Source organism: Myotis yumanensis, unplaced genomic scaffold, assembly GCF_028538775.1.
Source record: "Myotis yumanensis isolate MYYU_CA2020_CCGP unplaced genomic scaffold, mMyoYum1.0.hap1 SCAF_12, whole genome shotgun sequence".
NCBI lineage: Eukaryota > Metazoa > Chordata > Mammalia > Chiroptera > Vespertilionidae > Myotis > Myotis yumanensis.
The window spans coordinates 54,947,566-54,965,050 of NW_027223763.1; the positions used below are offsets into that span (position 1 = coordinate 54,947,566).

The window sequence follows — 17,485 nt, forward strand, 5'->3', positions numbered from 1 at the left end:
GTAATACATAACATCTTTAAACCCCATTTTCCTCACTGCAAACAACAGAGATAACCCCCATCTACCTCTGAGCAGATGGACTGGTTAAATGAGACAAAGTCCATAGTACATGAGGGCTTCATAAAGGTAACTGTTATTGTTGCAATAGCTTCAAAGGTAAGCTGACTGTTCTTAAATTTTTGGGTTAAAAAAAACTCGTTTAGGTTATATCCAGTAAATTTCACATTTTTTCCCTCCAAAGAGCATTTAACTTTGTCACAGAAACACCACACAATTAACACCATTTGCTGTTTTAGACACACACGCATACCCAATGGCAAGCTGGTGCTGCATTTTAATCCAGCACGGTATAAAAAGCTTGAACAGTGCCTCCTGCCCAGCATAAAACAAGAATTTCAGTCCTTTCAAAGGCTCTATATTTACAAACGTTTAGTTAAAGGAACAAACATTTAAAAGCTGTTATTGTACCAAAAATAAAGTATTTGAAATTCCTACAGTAAATAAACTTTATGGTAAATGTGGAAACATAAGAATCATTTCTTTTCTTTAGACTTCTCTTAGACCATGTACTTCAGAGTCTCAAGACACAGACACTTTTCTGGTACGCGGCTGCCATGATCTCCCATAAAAGTAAAACCATTTCAGGGATAAGGAAAACCTCTTTTCATTCTCACAAGCAATAAGAACTGGGAAGAATTCTACTCCGGTTTTTAGATAATTCCTGTTTATGGGGTCAAGGCTTATTTTCTTTCTTTTTTCTAATATATTATTATTGATTTCAGAGAGGAAAGGAGAGGGAAAGAGAGAAAGAAACATCAATGATGAGAGAGAGAATCACTGATCGGCTGCCTCCTGCACGCCCCCTACTGGGCATTGGGCCCACAACCCAGGCATGTACCCTTGACCGGAATCGAACCCAGGAACCTTCAGTCTGAAGGCCGACGCTCTATCCACTGAACCAAACAAGCCAGGGCCATATTTTCTTTCTTTCTGTCCCCTTCCCCTTACCGACACCAAGTCAATTTAACTTACACATTTTTGAGAGACAGGAGTCACTGCAAGCCTACAGATGAATCAGCTTCAGTTCCATCTCCACTTAGAAACCACAGAGAGAGGGGGCCTGCTTTTGTCATTTACATAAGGACTAAAATAAAGCTGAGGAAACAGGCTTTTCTGCCCTTGGAGACACGAATGGCACAAAACAGTATCTTTGTGATTACCAAAGTCAAAGACAAAAGGCTCAGCTATCAAAATTCTCATCTCTCCATCAACTGTAAAAATCCAAATGTAAGAAATTATCAGAACCACCGATGCTACGGCTTAAATGTAGCATATACCACAACACTCTGGCCATGAGCTGGACTGAGAAGTCTTACACACATGTGCCTGTAGAATGGTGGCCCTGCAGGCATGCCCCAGAACAGTGAGTTCCATCCAGCACCCTCGCTGGTATCACGTATCTGAAAGTGATTCTCTGAAACACACACGGACTACCTATTTTTCAAGGTTCCCTAAAAGTTGCTCCTGTTTGAAGACAAAGTATCAGAGAAACTAAAACATTCCCTCATGCACATTCTGGCAGAAAAGCCATCGCTTTTATAAATTAGAATGTGATATAATCTTAGTATGTATTCTTAGTGTATTTCATTCTTAGAAAGATGAAAGAATCAACTCTTAGGAGACCAACTGATGTATTTTACAATTATAATTGAAGCTCTTATCTATCAAACTGTTATTAAAACTCTGACCTTAATTTTATATTATGGGTCTTTTACTACAATTTTTTTAAATTTAGAGAAATAAAAAAAAATACGATTGTTAAAATATTGTATCTAATGGAACGTTCAGAAGATAGAGTTAATACAATTTCAACTTGATACAGTGAAGTTTGACACAGAAAGCTGAATGCAAAAGAGCAAAGATGGTTTAAAAGACAAAACCTTAAATTACAGAATCCTTCACAATCTGGCTGGACAGTTTCCTCTCTTGGCCATAGCCTGCATATATTCAATTTCTCTGATAATACAGGTCTGCATGTGACTATTTCACAGTTTGGCAACCTCAGCCCTGCACACTTTGTAGACTCGACCATTCTGTTTAGGAAGGTTGTTGTGTGCAGCGAGGGTGGGTGTTCAGCATGCCCATTACATGCCAGCGGCATGCTGTCCTCATCTCCAAATGAGGACAACCAAAAATGTCTCTGGACATTGCCAAATGTCCCCTAGGAAGGGAGAATGTCAAATCACACCCAGTGAGAACTGCTCTATGCCCATGAAACACTGTTCTCACCACCTAAATAACTTCCCCCATCTCGGCAGAAAACTCCTACTCTCTCTTCAAGGTCCATCGTACATGCTATCTCCAGTGTGAACTTCGAGTCAAAGTTAGCAATCCGTTCCTCTCATACCACCTACCTTCTTGTTTTTCTATTCGATTACATAAGAATATATATGTTCTGATTTCCTGTCTAGATAACAAGGACCTCCATCTTATTTATTCACTATAATTTATTTCAGGTGTTCAGTAAAGATTTATTAATAAATGATTATGAGCCTTCTTTTATAAAAGCATCCCTGAGATAAGCCTTCCATTGTCAAGGGAAAATTTGGTTCACTGAACGAGGTCTCACACCAAGCAATAAATAATTCTCCAGCTTTTTCGTTTTATTTTGTTTTGTCTTTGCCCCTGGGAAATGGAAATTAAAAGATATACTCAATTTTAGTAAACCAAGGTCCTAGAAATATCTACTTCTCTGATATTTTTATTTGATCTTTGTGTAGATTTATCTTTCCATCACCTGTTAGGCAACATGTTTTGCCATCAGAAGTTTTGTCAAATTTGTTTTTGGAATGTGAACAGTAAAACTTGGAAACAAAGAAATATAAACCAAGCAGGTAAATCTCAGAAACCAAACTAAGGAAAAACTTAGAAACATAGAAATGCAAACCAAAAATTCATACCATGAAGATCATATTTCAGGAATAAAAATGAGCCTAGCTGGTGTGGTTCAGTGGCTGAGTGTCAACCTATGAACCAGGAGGTCACAGTTCGATTCCTGGTCAGGGCACATGGCTGTGTTGTGAGCTCGATCCCCAGTAGGGACGTGCAGGAGGCAGCCAACCAATGATTTTCTCTCATCACTGATGTTTGTTTCTCTCTCTCTCTCTCCCCCTCCCTCCCTCCCTCCCTCCCTCCCTCCCTCTCTGAAATAAATAAAATTATATGTTTAAAAAGCATAAAAATGAAGAACATAATAATGTTCACTAACACAAAAGAGTAATTTCCAACTTGATTTTGTGTTAAGTCAGTATCTCTCTAGCTTTTTCAAGTGATGTCAAAATTTTCAAGGAAAAATTTAGAAAAATCTGGTTTAATTGTGTGTATATATGCATTATGCATCTAATTCTAGATGATATGTATAGGAGCCAAGACTTTTCTGGGAGAAAGCTGAATGAACCAGAAGCCTGGAAATATCAAACAACAAGAACAAAAACAAAAAAGAGAGTGTTACTCTCCAAAAAAACCTGAAAATCATTACAAGGAGAGTCCTCTAGAATATTCAGAGCCTCGGAGCTTGGTTCCCACATTAGCAGCTCTTGTAACCTGAATTACCCACATCATGTCTTCAATCTTACTGTTGGTCTCTGCTGCCATAACTTAAAAAAGAAAAACTCAGCAATATAAATTTTAAAAAATCAGTCCCAAATTTCTATGAACATGGATGGACCGTGAGAACATTATGCTAAGTGAAATAAATCAGTCAGAAAAAGCTAAGACCACATGATTTCACTCATATGTGGGATATAAAACTGAAACTCATGAACACAAACAGCAGTGTGGTGGTTGCCAGAGGGAAGGGGGTGGCGGGAGATGGGGGTCCAAATATAAGGTAACAGGAGAAGATTTGACTTTGGGTGGTGGGCACATGGTGCAGTATACAGATCTTGCAACACAGAAACCCACACCTGAAACCTGTAGGTTCATGTTGACCAATGTCACCCCAATCAACTTAATAAATACAATTTTAAGAAATTAATAATTTTAATCCACAGTTTTCTTACAAATAACTCAGGGTAAAAGATGTTTGATTTAGTGCCTGTGGTCAATTCATAAGGCAAAGCAATTAATTCATCAAGAAAGTAACATGCACCTATACCGGACTGGAGAAACATCATAGAATAAATATGCAAATCCAATTTTCTCATGGCTGACAAATTCCTATTATCAAACTGCTAACGTGTTTATTTGCCCCTCAATGGCTGGATTTTTGTCATGAATATACATTGAGCTCTGCAGTTATTAGCTGTGATGGCTAGGTGACAGGGAGGACACTACAGTAGAATTTGTACTTGACAGATCATTGACACACAGTCCCATTTCGCTTTTCTCCTTCTCTTCACTTAACAGGAATCATGCAGTAGGAAATAAACTGGAGCCATTAGCGATTATTCAGGTTTAATAGCACACATCCTTTTAGCTGGCGGTTAGAACAATACACAGTGTGGCAGAGTTAAACAGAGGCATCAATTATACTCTCAGACCTGTTAATATTTTTGACAATATTTAAATAGCACATCCCTTCAGGGCATGGCTTTCTTTGCCCTCTCAGTTACACACCTGTCAAGTGCTTAATTTGCCAAAGGGAAACAGTTTGATATCTAAGGGCAGTCTTAATACTGAAGAGCAAATTAGAAAAATTAAACATTATTGAATAGAAGTAATGAGGAGGATCTGAGGGGAAGAAATAGTAGGCTTAATTCAACATGGCATGTCAGCATCTGTCGGTAAAGCAACAATATGATCATGTTCTTCAATATGCTGCATTTACCTTAAGCTTTTGAATTATTCACTTCCTTTGATTTTGAAAAGACAGGAGAATTATGGTGAAGAAAAATCAGAGGGGTCCAATATACCAATATTAAAAAAGATGGTGATAGTCACTTGCACCTATTGTGCATATAAAAAGATACACCTGAAAAGATAATTTAGGACCAGCCTAAACAAAAGCTAGCCATTGATCAGATTTGTGTAGCTACTGATTTCAAAGCACAAAAAATTTCATTCCTTTGATGCACTAATTAAACTACAAATATTAACAAATTACTAGTTGGAAAACTATATGGAAAATTTAAATCTAACATAAAGTTTAGAATATTTTTGTTTAAACTTTAAAACAAAAAATAATACAAATTTTTGAAATGTTACTCTAGTCATACAAGAAAAAAAAATCTGCCGAAACCGGTTTGGCTCAGTGGATAGAGCGTCAGCCTGCGGACTGAGAGGTCCCGGGTTCGATTCCGGTCAGGGGCATGTGCCTGGGTTGCGGGCACATCCCCAGTGGGGGATGTGCAGGAGGCAGCTGATCGATGTTTCTCTCTCATCGATGTTTCTAACTCTCTCTATCTCTCTCCCTTCCTCTCTGTGAAAAATCAATAAAATATATTAAAATTTAAAAAAAAAAAAAAGAAAAAAAAATCTGGTTCAATAAACAAATGAAGTTGAATTAGTAAAGAATGGAGACTAAAGTGACAATTCAAAACAACTGAGAACTTATCAGCGGTTTTAACAGAAGTTAAACTTTTATCAGCTAAGCACCTTCCTTTGGGGGAGAGTAGATGATGTGAGACAGGCTGCAGAGTTAAAAAAGGGTTAAAAAAGGACGAGTTCTAGTTCTAGACACACAATCTCTCTAAGCTGTTGTGATAAACAGGGTGTCAGCCACATGGTCCTCCTTGGCCCCTTACAGTACTTGGACAGGTGAACAAAAGTCCAAAGGCACATAAGACGTGCCTATAGAATTCACCAACCTCACAGCTTACTTAGTCCTGAAATGTATCAGCATCTAGTATTGTGCGCCATACGTTCCCAAGGACGATGCAGCTGAATCATGTGGGGCCCATATCCTACTTCTACCTGGAAATGGTAAAACAAGTCCACAACAAGTAGGCCTCTTTCTCCCTCCCTTCCATAGACCTGGTAAGGACAAACACTATTCTGCTTACATGAGGCTAACTAGAAGGGGTATTTTGACAGTTATCTCATTGGGCTTGTAGTATTTCCTGACATACCTACTAGTACTTTTTGTTTCAACTTTTCCTCATTCTAATCATACGTTCGTACTACAATAAGGGGAGAAGACATCTGCTCAACTTCACACACTCTGAATAATAACCAGGTAGTTTTCCACATCATAATCACACCTACATTCAGGATATTGGTTCTCCAAAACCTCGCCCATCCATTCTGAAAACAAGTACCTAAAACCAATCTGTTCAATAACTTGCAAAGGGGACAAATATGACTGAGTATAACAAAAACATACCTTCTTCTTAATTCAAGATAATGACTTTAAAAATCACTACACAGAAACTCACTAGAGAAAAAGATTTTTAAAGATTCTTCCTGATGTTTTGGCTACCAAAATATATAGATTAAGAATTTTCATGACATTAAACAAATTCCTTCTCTACCGCTACTATTGGTTCTTTTTGCATTTGGCACATTCTTTTTAGTTTTTTTGTGTGTTATTTTTCATTGGAGCTGAACTTTCACTGAATTAAAAAACTAGTCTTCAAGTTTCATTTTTCACCTTTTAAGGCAGAATGATTGCTAGCAAGTCATCCATTACCATTCAAGTAATGTGAAAAATATTAGAATGGGACTTAGCTTGGAATGGAGGCATTGACTGACTTTAAGCCTTGTGAGGATAATAACAATTTTAAAAATATATTCTTTAAAGCCTGAGAAATGGCAATTAAAATAAGTAAATTCAAAGAACAGCTGACTTCAATTTTCATTCTGTCATTGTGATATGTTTCGGTTTTAATATAAATGCTAGGACTTTTTAATGCTCATAATTTTTACAGGAAAAAAATACTGTGTTATTACATTTAGAAGTTCCAGTGTTTGTCACCATCTGATGCTGTCACGAAAGGAATTGCTACTTACACTTCTTTAAGAAGTGAGAACTGCAATTCCTCTAACTGATGACAATGTAATTATTCCCTTTACTGTCAAAATAGAGGTGATTTCCCTTCCTCACACACGATTACACATGCAAATCCAGGCTTATCTGAAATCTTGTGAGTGTACTGAATGTCTGAATCTGAAAGAGCAAGACCACAGGAACAATGAGCTGTGGTGATGACGGAAACCCAGTCTACAGCCATCCACCCTAAACATATTCTACCACCCCCCTCCTCCTGGAGGGGCTCATTCTTTAGCATTCACACAGCTTTCAACACAATGTCATATCATCTACAGTGTACAGCAACAGCCTTTACAGAAATAACTCCGGGGGGGGGGGGGGGGGGGAGCCACAGTGAATCTGAGTGTCTCGTTTGGAGGTTTAAATGACTTCATTAACTATTCATTAACACATACAAAAATCAGCTTTTCAGAACCAAACAAGCCTTTCCCAAGATCTGTGCCATCCTGTGGACGCCTGCTTTGGGCGAAGGATGTCCTACCTGGTCTTTCAGCTGCTGTACAGAGGTCTGGAGGTTCAGAATCTGACTGAAGAGTGGGCTTTGCAAGACCGACTTCAGAAGGTTCAGCTTGTCTTCGTTTGCCACATCCCCACGCTCTCGCAGCTTGGCTTGCAAGCGCTCTGCTGCCTGCAGGGCCCGGTTTTTGTCTACACCAAAGAGCAGCATCCGTCAATAACAGGATCTAAACACACGCGCACATCACCCATGCTCATAGACACCCTAAAACTGTTCCTTTTGAGAGCATAAAACTGACTCACAAAAAAAAAAAGAGGGACTGAAATGTGTCACTATAAACATGTCCAGCTACCTTGAGGTCTCTCCTAAGAGTCTGTTGGGAAGCAGGAGTTAGAGTGTAGGCTACACGCAGCTAATTGTAAAGTACAGAAACTAATTAGGGTAAAGTATATTTGAGTTCTAAAGCCAGCTATTTGAACTTTTAAATAAAAACTCCTGAAGACTAAATGCTCTGGGATCTTGCAAATGCTGACATTTTCACCTTTTAAAAATTTCATTTACACATAAGAAAAAACAGAAATATAACTAACTCACAAATAAGTGAATGTGGATAATGTTATAACATCCAAAATATGACAATTTCATATGTTAAGAGCAAAGCATTCTATACGTGAGAATTTGCTTGAAAATACATCACAATAATGCAAATCTCTTCAAAAGCACCACTTTTTAATACTTCAACTGTTTTTCCAAAAATTTAAATAGCAAATTTACATATACATTATTGCATTATTATATACACATTATCACCAGAAATACTTTTTATGTATAATGTTAAAGGTGGTATTATACAGAAATTGGAAATTAAAACATGAATTAATGTTGACTGTGAGTTTACAAACATATACAAATTTAAACAAACAATATTTACTCATATGCAGAATTTTAAAAGCAAATAATGATAAAGAGACACATGAGAACTTTATTTTGGGTCATATTTCCTATGGTATCTCTGAATAAAAATCTAGTACTAATTCCCCTGTCACTTCTTGGAAGGTGTGCAACTTAGTAACAACCTGCAGAATAAAAATTAGAAAGAAATAATTTAATTTTAAATGTCCCCTTTGCTTTCCACTTTCTTGTGAGGAGGTTTCCTATGTGGAGAGCAGTCTTTATCATGTGGGACTTTAGTATCAAATGGGTGCTGAAGGAAGTGTACACCTATGCATTTTCTTTTTTTATGATAAGGGGTGTGTATCGTGCACTGTGCTCCGTGCATTTTCATTACTGGCACAACACCAGGAACAAAAGTCACAGTAATGATTCCCATGACCAGAAAAACAGTTCCTTCTTTTTCTACCACCCACTCCCACCCTACCCTCAATACACACAGCTGTCAGGACACCAACAGCACTCATCAAGGTGCCAGACAGAAATCCACATACCTTTCCACACTCACACCCGAGGGGTTCCCTGCAGTAGGTGTGGACTGTGGTGTCAGAGGAGGGACAGCAACTGGGTGTACCATACCTGACACACCCAAAACTAGTTCCACAAACCAGCTTCTCTACAGCTAAACAACAGTGTAAAAAAATTAACACATGAACTGGGGAAATCTGGATACTTCAACTTAAATGATCTCATGTAGAAATTAAACTGCCTTCTATCATCACTGAAGATTATCAGTCTACATTTTTGTTACTTATCTTTAGCAACTTAAAAGCAAGCACTCAGTAGTACTTTACCTGCTATAAAGTAAAAATATGGCATTGGAAATTATCTTTTTCAGTATTAAAAATACTGTTAAGCTTTCTGGTGCTATTCAGAAATAAACATGAGCCAACATTAGGTTCATACATAAGAAGTGGGTTTACATTAAGCATAAAACCCGTAATTAGTAAAACATCTCATGTGCTTTTAACTTTTGCTTATAAATGTTTTGTAACACTTCAGATGAAATTGTCCAAATATAGAAACACATTACCTACTATCATGCTAGAAGATAAAGACTTTTAAAAACGAAGTTACGATAGATAGAATTCTGTTATATTGAATATACTGTTTTTCAAAGATCCTAGTGGAATGAGTTTCAATTTTTATAAAAATAGAAAGGAATAGATCTTACCTATCGTTTCTAACATTTTATTTTCGAAGTTCAGTGTTCTTCTCTATAGAGCAACCAAAATGGAACTCTAAGGAAAAAAGAAATAGAATGAAATGGTTATTTTTATCAGCAAATAGACTGAACGGCCGGACAACTGAACAACCAAACAACCGGTCGCTATGACGTTCACTGAACACCAGGGGGCGAGCATGGAACATGGCGGGCATTGGCAGCAGAGCATGGAACATGGCAGGCGTTGGCTGCGGCGGGATGGTGGAGCAGGTGAGCGGGGGCGCCAGACCACGGTAGGGTGCTGGTCACTGTCATTGGGGGTGAACCTCTGGTGGTTACTGAAAATTCTTTGCTCCCTCCTGTGTGCCCCAGTCCCACCCGGCGCTTGCACCTGCTGCTGGCACCAGCCCCGCTCACACCCACTGCCAGCGCTGGAGCCGCCACTTGCACCTGCTGCCGGCGCCTGGCGCCGGTCCCAATCACTCAGTGCTGTCTGCGGGTGTGAGTGGTGGCTGCCAGCCCCGATCACCCCTGAGGGCTTCTCTACTTCCCCCTGCTCCTGAGGGGCAATCGGGGCAGCAGCAACCACTCACACCTGCTGAAGGCGCTGGCCCCACTCGCACCCACTGCTGGTGCTGGCCCCAATCGCTCTGCGCTGTAAGCAGGTGCAAGCGGGGCTGGTGCCGTCAGCATGTAGGAGCGGCAGTGCAGGAGCAGGGTTGCCAGTAGAAATGGGACTGGGGGATGCGGCAGGATGGGCCAAGACCCACCCCTGTGCCCACTGCAGCCTCAAGGCCCACAGTTCCTCTCAAGGTGCACGAATTCGTGCACTGGGCCCCTAGTATATTATAAAAAGCACTTGATGCTATTATAATTCCTTTGACCATTAAAATCTTGTTGATTTATAAGACAGTTTCCTAATAGGCCAAAAAAGTGATCATTTTAGGACTAATTTAAAATTATCTCTTATTTTCAGGTAATACTTGCAAAATAAGGCAAAATGTATAAAATATCTTTTAAAGAAGATGACAGACGTATCCAAATCTCTCCTTAAGAGCTCTTCAACACAGTGCACTAAAATCTTGGATTCCTTTAAAGATCCTTACTACAGAATAAGCTTACTAGACTCTGCATGAGAAATTCTGTGGGCAAAAAAATGACAACATAAAAAGTAGAGGTGGCCCTAGCCTTGAATACTCAGTCTTAACTGGGGAGACAAGTCCATATATCCCAAGTAGAAATGAACTGAATGAACTGTGACACTCAAGCAGAATGTGAGTCACTGGAATATAATACATAAAAGCAGAGATGAGAAACTGCGTACAAGAGTGTTAAATAAAAGAAGATTCTTCAAAAGTTTTCAAAATACCCTCCTGACTATAATATTCTCTTCCTTCCCATTAAAAAAAATAAAAAAAACTTCTCAACTCCTTCAATTAACACAGATCTCATCTTTCGTTGACAATGCTTATTTAGACAGTTTAAAGTATGAATTCAGATCTCCACTGACAATGCCCACATCATCAACACATCTTTAATCTGTGCTGTCCAACAATTTTGCACAATGTCTCCATAGTTACAGGTACCCTCTGTCTTATAGGAAACTGAGTCAATAATTCCTTCAATGGAGAAAATGAATCTCCCTGAGAAGGAACAAGAGTATTATTTCTTTAAGAGAAAATGCATTTAGAAGGAATGTGATGTATATGAACACATGTGTATGTGATGTATATGAACACATGCATAGACCATCAATGCCTGCAATTAGCTGTGTAATAACAGAAAACAGTACTTACTGACCTTCCTTTCCTCAATTTAGAATACACTATTTAAAACATCAACTCAATTTCAAACAAATAGCTCAACCACTGGCACCTGTTTTAAAATGTGCCCTCACCCTGGCAGGTTTGCTCAGTGGTTAGAGTGTTGGCCTGCAGACTGAAGGGTCTCAGGTTCAATTCCTGATCTAGGGCATGTACCTCAGTTGCAGGTTCAATCCCTGGCCCCAGTCAGAGCACGTGCAGGAGGCAACCAATCAATAATGTCTCTTCCTTCCTTCCTTCCTTCCTTCCTTCCTTCCTTCCTTCCTTCCTTCCTTCCTTTCTCTCTCTCTCTCTCTCTCTCTCTCTCTCTCTCTTTCTCTTCTTTTCCTCTCCTCTCCCCTCCCTTCCTCTCCCCTCTTCTCTCTCTCTCTCTCTCTCTCCCGCCCCCCGCTTCATCCTCCTTGCCTTTCATTTCATTTCACTTTATCTAAATATCAATGGAAACATATCCTTGGGCAAGGACATAAATAAATAAATTTAAATAAATAAATAAATAAATAAATAAGTGCCACAAGAAGAAGGCATTAGCTCTAGCCTGGAATTGAATAGTGGTGTGGGCTTGAGCAAGGGTCTAGCATCCGAACCTCAGTTTCCTAGAAAACACATTTACTCATTGTGAGTAAATGAGATAAAATATACCAATTTCCAGATCACTACATAAATTGTAACTATGAAATATATATTCAGGATTAATCCTGAGCCCATATAGATGAGCAGTCCAATATCAGGCACTGATAGCATGATTTCATGGGAAAATACAGCAAGATCTTAAAAATACACTAGTCATATTTTTTTATTCTTACTGACAAGGAGACTATAACATTCCTTCATAAAATAGCATACAATTAGGTTCCCCACCCCTCAAAAAAGTTATTAATGCCTGACAAAAAGTATAAGTACAGATACCCATATAAGAAGCCCACATAGGTATATTTAATTAACTCACCCATAGGAAGCATGATAGCAATGAAAGAGCATGGATTAGGGAGTCTGATGATTTCAGCCTGACCACTTACTACATGTGTTTAAGGTGCTTATCTATCTTTTCTGAACTTGAAAATCTCTAATTCACATGAATGGTATTCATATATTTGGAAAGGGTAAAATTATATACATAGGTGTTAATTTATTATTATATCTACATCTTGGTATACTCAATAAAATTTGGCTCTATTCTATTTCCCTTATAAAATATTAACTTCAGAAAGATAGGCAGTATTGGCCTGAGGTGGAGGGGGAGGCACCCGATGAATTTAGAGGCCCACTGATGTAGAAGGAGTCTACAGGGAAAGAGCAGTCAGTTCCCCACTGAGAAAAACACTGCCATCCAAGAGTTCATCTACAAGTCAGTTATGCGAAAAAAGAATTACTTGCTTTTTTCAGAAAAAAATTTATTATCATAGTGTTTTTTTTAAAAGACTCAAGCTGCAAGTCACTGATATTAGCGCTCAGCTGAGAGCGCCACTCCTCTGGATTTCAGGGATAGAAAATTAATTTCAGCTTGTCTGATCTGTTCTGATGTCCCTAAAATAAATGTGTGACTTTTTTTTTTTTGGTGGTTTTCCAGATTTCACCATTATTAACCATGGCAGAGACAAGAGATTTTAAAAAATGTGTCCGTTTCTATGTCCCTGTCCCTATCCCAAGGATTCAGTTCTAAGTATAAAGAAACTCATTTGTAATCACAGAATTTTTGAGATGCAGACCTGGAGTGTACTCCCATCAAACTGAAGACACAACTCCTCCTTCTCACCCTTTCACCAGCCCCCCATCACCCTTCCCTCATTACCCATCTCAACACTCTATGGAAGTAGAAGGGTGTCTGAGTGATAACAGTGGGTCATACTCAGAGGGTAAGACTTTAAAAAGATACAATACATGTCGGAAGAATGCCAAGTTCTGAGGGTTTTTTTAGGGCAATTCGTGTGACCAGTGAGGATGATGAATCAGGGGCAGTACAGAGAAGAAATGAGATGTGGATACAATAACAAAGTAGTCAACACTAATGCTAAAGTAGAAGAAGTAATAATAGCAGCAAACACAGCACCAACCACAAGCTGGGCCCTGTTCTGTGCATATTACACAATTAAGTCCCTTAGCCCTCACCTCATCCACTCACTTGAGGAAACTGAAGCAGAGGAAGGCTAACTAACTTGCCCAAGGACATGCCACTAGAAGTGATGGAGCCAGGATTTCAGCCCAGGCAGTTTGGCTCCAGAGTTAATTAACAATTTAACTTCTCCAATAACTTGCCTCTTGATAGGAAGAAAATTCACCTTACCATTCTTATTCCTCTTTCCTAGTTAAATTTGAATTTCAGATACATTAAAAAAATTGCAATATAAGTATATCCCATGCAATACTTGGGACATATTTATACTAAACACTAACTTGTTGATTATCTAAAATGCAAATTTAGCCCTAGCTGGTTTGGCTCAGTGGATAGAGCATTGGCCTGCAGACTGAAGGGTCCCGGATTCAATTCCACTCAAGGGCACATGCCCGGGCTGCATGCAGGAGGCAGCTGATCAATGATTCTCTCTCATTATTGATGTTTCTAACTCTCTCTTTCTCCCCTTCTCCCTTTCTCTCTGAAACCAATCTATATATATAAAAAGCCAGTGACCGGAACGCTGAAACGACTGGTCACTATGACGCCCACTGACGCCAGTGAACCGGCCCGATTGGGGGGCAGGGCTGGCCGTCCCACAGACCCTCCCCACGGCCAGCCTCAACCCCAATTGGCCCCCATACCCCAATCAGGGGGTGGGGCCCGCCGGCCAATAGTCCACGGCCCCTCCCCCGAGCTGGCCCGGCCCTGGTCAGGCCCTGATCAGGGCAGGCAGCCGGCCAACCTCCTGCCATCTCCTCCTCCCAACAGGCCTGGCCCCGATCCGCCCCGATTGGGGCCAGGCCCGCTGGACCCCACCCATGCACGAATTCATGCACTGGGCCTCTAGTAAAATATATTTAAAAATGAAATAAAACAAAGGAACTTTTACCATTTGCAAAAGCATGGATGGGACTGGAGAGCATTATGCTAAGTGAAATAAGCCAGTCGGAGAAAGATAAATGTCACACGATCTCACTCATATGTGGAATATAACGATCAACATAATTTGATGAACAAGAATAGAACCAGAGCCCTAACCGGTTTGGCTCAGCGGATAGAGCGTCGGCCTGCAGACTCAAGGGTCCCAGGTTCGATTCTGGTCCAAGTGAGGAGCAGTGTGGCTCTTCCCAGTAGGGGGCATGCAAGAGTCAACTGATCGATGTTTCTCTCTCATCGATGTTTCTAGCTCTCTATCCCTCTCCCTTCCTCTCTGTAAAAAGTCAATAAAATATATATATATATATATTTTTAAATATATTTTATTGATTTTTTACAGAGAGGAAGGGAGAGGGATAGAGAGTTAGAAACATCGATGAGAGAAACATCGATCAGCTGCCTCCTGCACATGCCCCACTGGGTGTGTGCCCGCAACCAAGGTACATGCCCTTGACCGGAATCGAACCTGGGACCCTTGAGTCCGCAGGCCGACGCTCTATCTGCTGAGCCAAACCAGCTAGGGCTAAAATATATTTTTAAAAAAGAAAAAGAATAGATCCAGAGACAAATGGTGGTGGAGGGGGGGGTGTTAGAGAGCAACCAAAGGACTTGTATGCATGCATATTAGCATAACCAATGGACACAGGCACTGGGGCAGTGGGGGCTTGCCCAGGGTGGGAATGGCTGGGGGGGGGGGGTTCAATTGGGGAAAAAAAAGACATACGTAAAACTTTAGACAATAAAAAAAACAAAGGTGTACAAAAACAAGCAACTCAAATTTAAATAAATAAAATGCAAATTTAACTGGGCATCCTTTATTTTACCCAGAAACCCTACTTATCTATATATTACCTTAGAATAAACCTCAAATTTTCAAAATCATTTTTAAGGCCTTTATGATTCCTGCAAAACTTTAACATAATGACAGAGCTGCCAAATCCTTTAGAAATCTCTGAAGACTTTAGCTGTGAGACCATAGGATTCTCCAACGATGGGCCGGTTACTCCAGTTTCAGCAGAGGATAAAAATCCAATAGAATATTTGGTTTTACTGATAAACAGAAACTTAATAACTAACTAATAATCATTTTACTTTTCAAAAAGTTGTATTGGTAATGTGTACGCACAGCTTTTATGTAGTAGACAATCAGTGCTTGAGACATACAACAAACCATTCTGCCCGATGCAGATTATATGGCAACTAACAAGTGAAAATATGTTTTAGGCTAAAAATAACTCCACTAAGAGAAACTGTCCCAAATGCACACAATTTTCTAGTTTTCTTAAACAATTATGACTGTAAAAGGAATACAACATTCAAAGCCTGCTGCAACGGTTTGCGGCTTGTCAAAGTTGCTCAGCATCTGTTACTGCATTTAAATTCAGCATTTGTCCCATTCATAGCTGCACGGGCACCACCTGAAGTTAGCAGGCAAAGGCAAGGCTGTAGTCATTTGCAGGCAGTTTGTCATAAAGTCAATTGGCCATGACAACAAAACTTAACACTTTCAGTCAAAATTCATATTCTAGTATAATGCGACTGATGAACTATTGCTCTAAAAGCATAGAAATGACCCATTATTACCCACCAGCATCACGCGGACATCCAACAGAAAACACTCAGCCATTTAGCATCTGTTCTGAACTTCTCCCTTGTTCTTTTTTTAAAAATTTTTGTCTTATTGCTTAAAGTATTACAAAGAGTATAACATATGTCTCCTTTTTTTTGCCCCCCTTGAACTTCCCCCGGCCTCAACCTATACCCCAGTGTCTTGGTTATGTTTATATGCATGCATACAAGTCCTTCAGTCTCCCTCGTACTTATAGGCTTGATTGAATAAACATTCATGAACAATATTTTTATTTTCAAGTTAACATTTATGAATTTTTTGAATTCCTTCAATAACAGAATTTATTAACTCATTTTACACCACCCCCTGACCCCCACACACATGCACATCAAAGGCAAGCAAGTATCCAGGAACCTTGCCTTTATAACACACTTTAAATACTGTTTAACAGCCTTGCCTTCCTTTATAAAATGGAAAGATAAATCAGACCTGCCCAAAGTGAAAATGCGGAAGGGGATGGAGGGGTCACAGGGTTAAAAAAGAACTCAAATTCTGTTATTCCTATTCAACAATACATGGGCTACATACATGAATGACCTGTTGTTGGGTGGAGGAATTAGAGAATTGAGGACACAGTCTGGGAACGCATAGGCCAAGTGACTAAAGGAAAAAACTAGTAAACAGACACAAGAAAACAAGGACACCAAACCCAGAAAGAAACAGCTTCTGAGACCCCTGCACAGGGTCCTGAAGAACAGGTAGGACTTGGGACAGAAGGAATAATGAAAGCGACAAGGTGCACAGTACCTTCTGAGAACTGCAAGGAGTTTCATACCCTGGGTCTGGGGCTGAAGGAAAAGGAAGGACAGAGGCAGAGGTGATGAGGCTGGAGAGGTGGGTACAGACTAAATGACTGAGGGCCCTGCATACCATTCTTAACCAGCTTAAATATTTAATTTCGAAGTTTATTTTGGTACAGTGAGTTAATTTTGTTTCAGAAAGGCCACTCTGATAATGGTGTGGAAGACTTGTAAGAAGCAAGAGAAACTGACAAAAAAATAATGTCAGGGAAGGGATAATTTTTAAAAATGGAGATGAAAGTGAAAATCAAATAAACATGGGAGACAAATTTAAGAATTAATTAAGAGCTATAAGTAACAGGACCTGGCGATGTAGATGTAATGAGGATGAGTCCAGCATGAATTCCAGCTTTGAGTTGCTGATTAGATGGTAATACCAATATATAAAGACCAGCAGGTCAGTGGCATGACTGTTTTAGAAATAAAATCTATACTTATCAAGAGTTTCAAAGGCTGAATTATTATACCTTATAATGTTGCTATGAACTGAACTGTATGCCCCCAAAACTCACATGTTGAAGCTGTAACCTTCCATGTGATTGTATTTGGAGATAAGACTTCTAAGACCTTATAAGGAAAGAGAGAGATATCACTCTCTCCCTCCCTCTCTTCTTCCTCCCCT

At 39.5% G+C, this 17,485-nt stretch overlaps 1 protein-coding gene across 10 annotated transcripts in view; it reads right to left on the reverse strand.

Annotated features, from left to right (window-relative positions):
• The window catches only part of MPDZ (multiple PDZ domain crumbs cell polarity complex component), a 268,048-nt gene that overhangs the window by 130,418 nt on the left and 120,145 nt on the right, over positions 1 to 17,485 (reverse strand). For all 10 annotated transcript variants that reach the window (XM_070431681.1, XM_070431682.1, XM_070431684.1 and 7 more), the window contains exons 2-3: positions 9,571 to 9,637; positions 7,470 to 7,636 (exon numbers count right to left, since the gene is read on the reverse strand). In XM_070431681.1, the coding sequence (XP_070287782.1) occupies positions 7,470 to 7,636; positions 9,571 to 9,586 (183 nt within the window). In that variant the 5' untranslated portion in view covers positions 9,587 to 9,637. The remainder of the gene's footprint in view (positions 1 to 7,469; positions 7,637 to 9,570; positions 9,638 to 17,485) is intronic.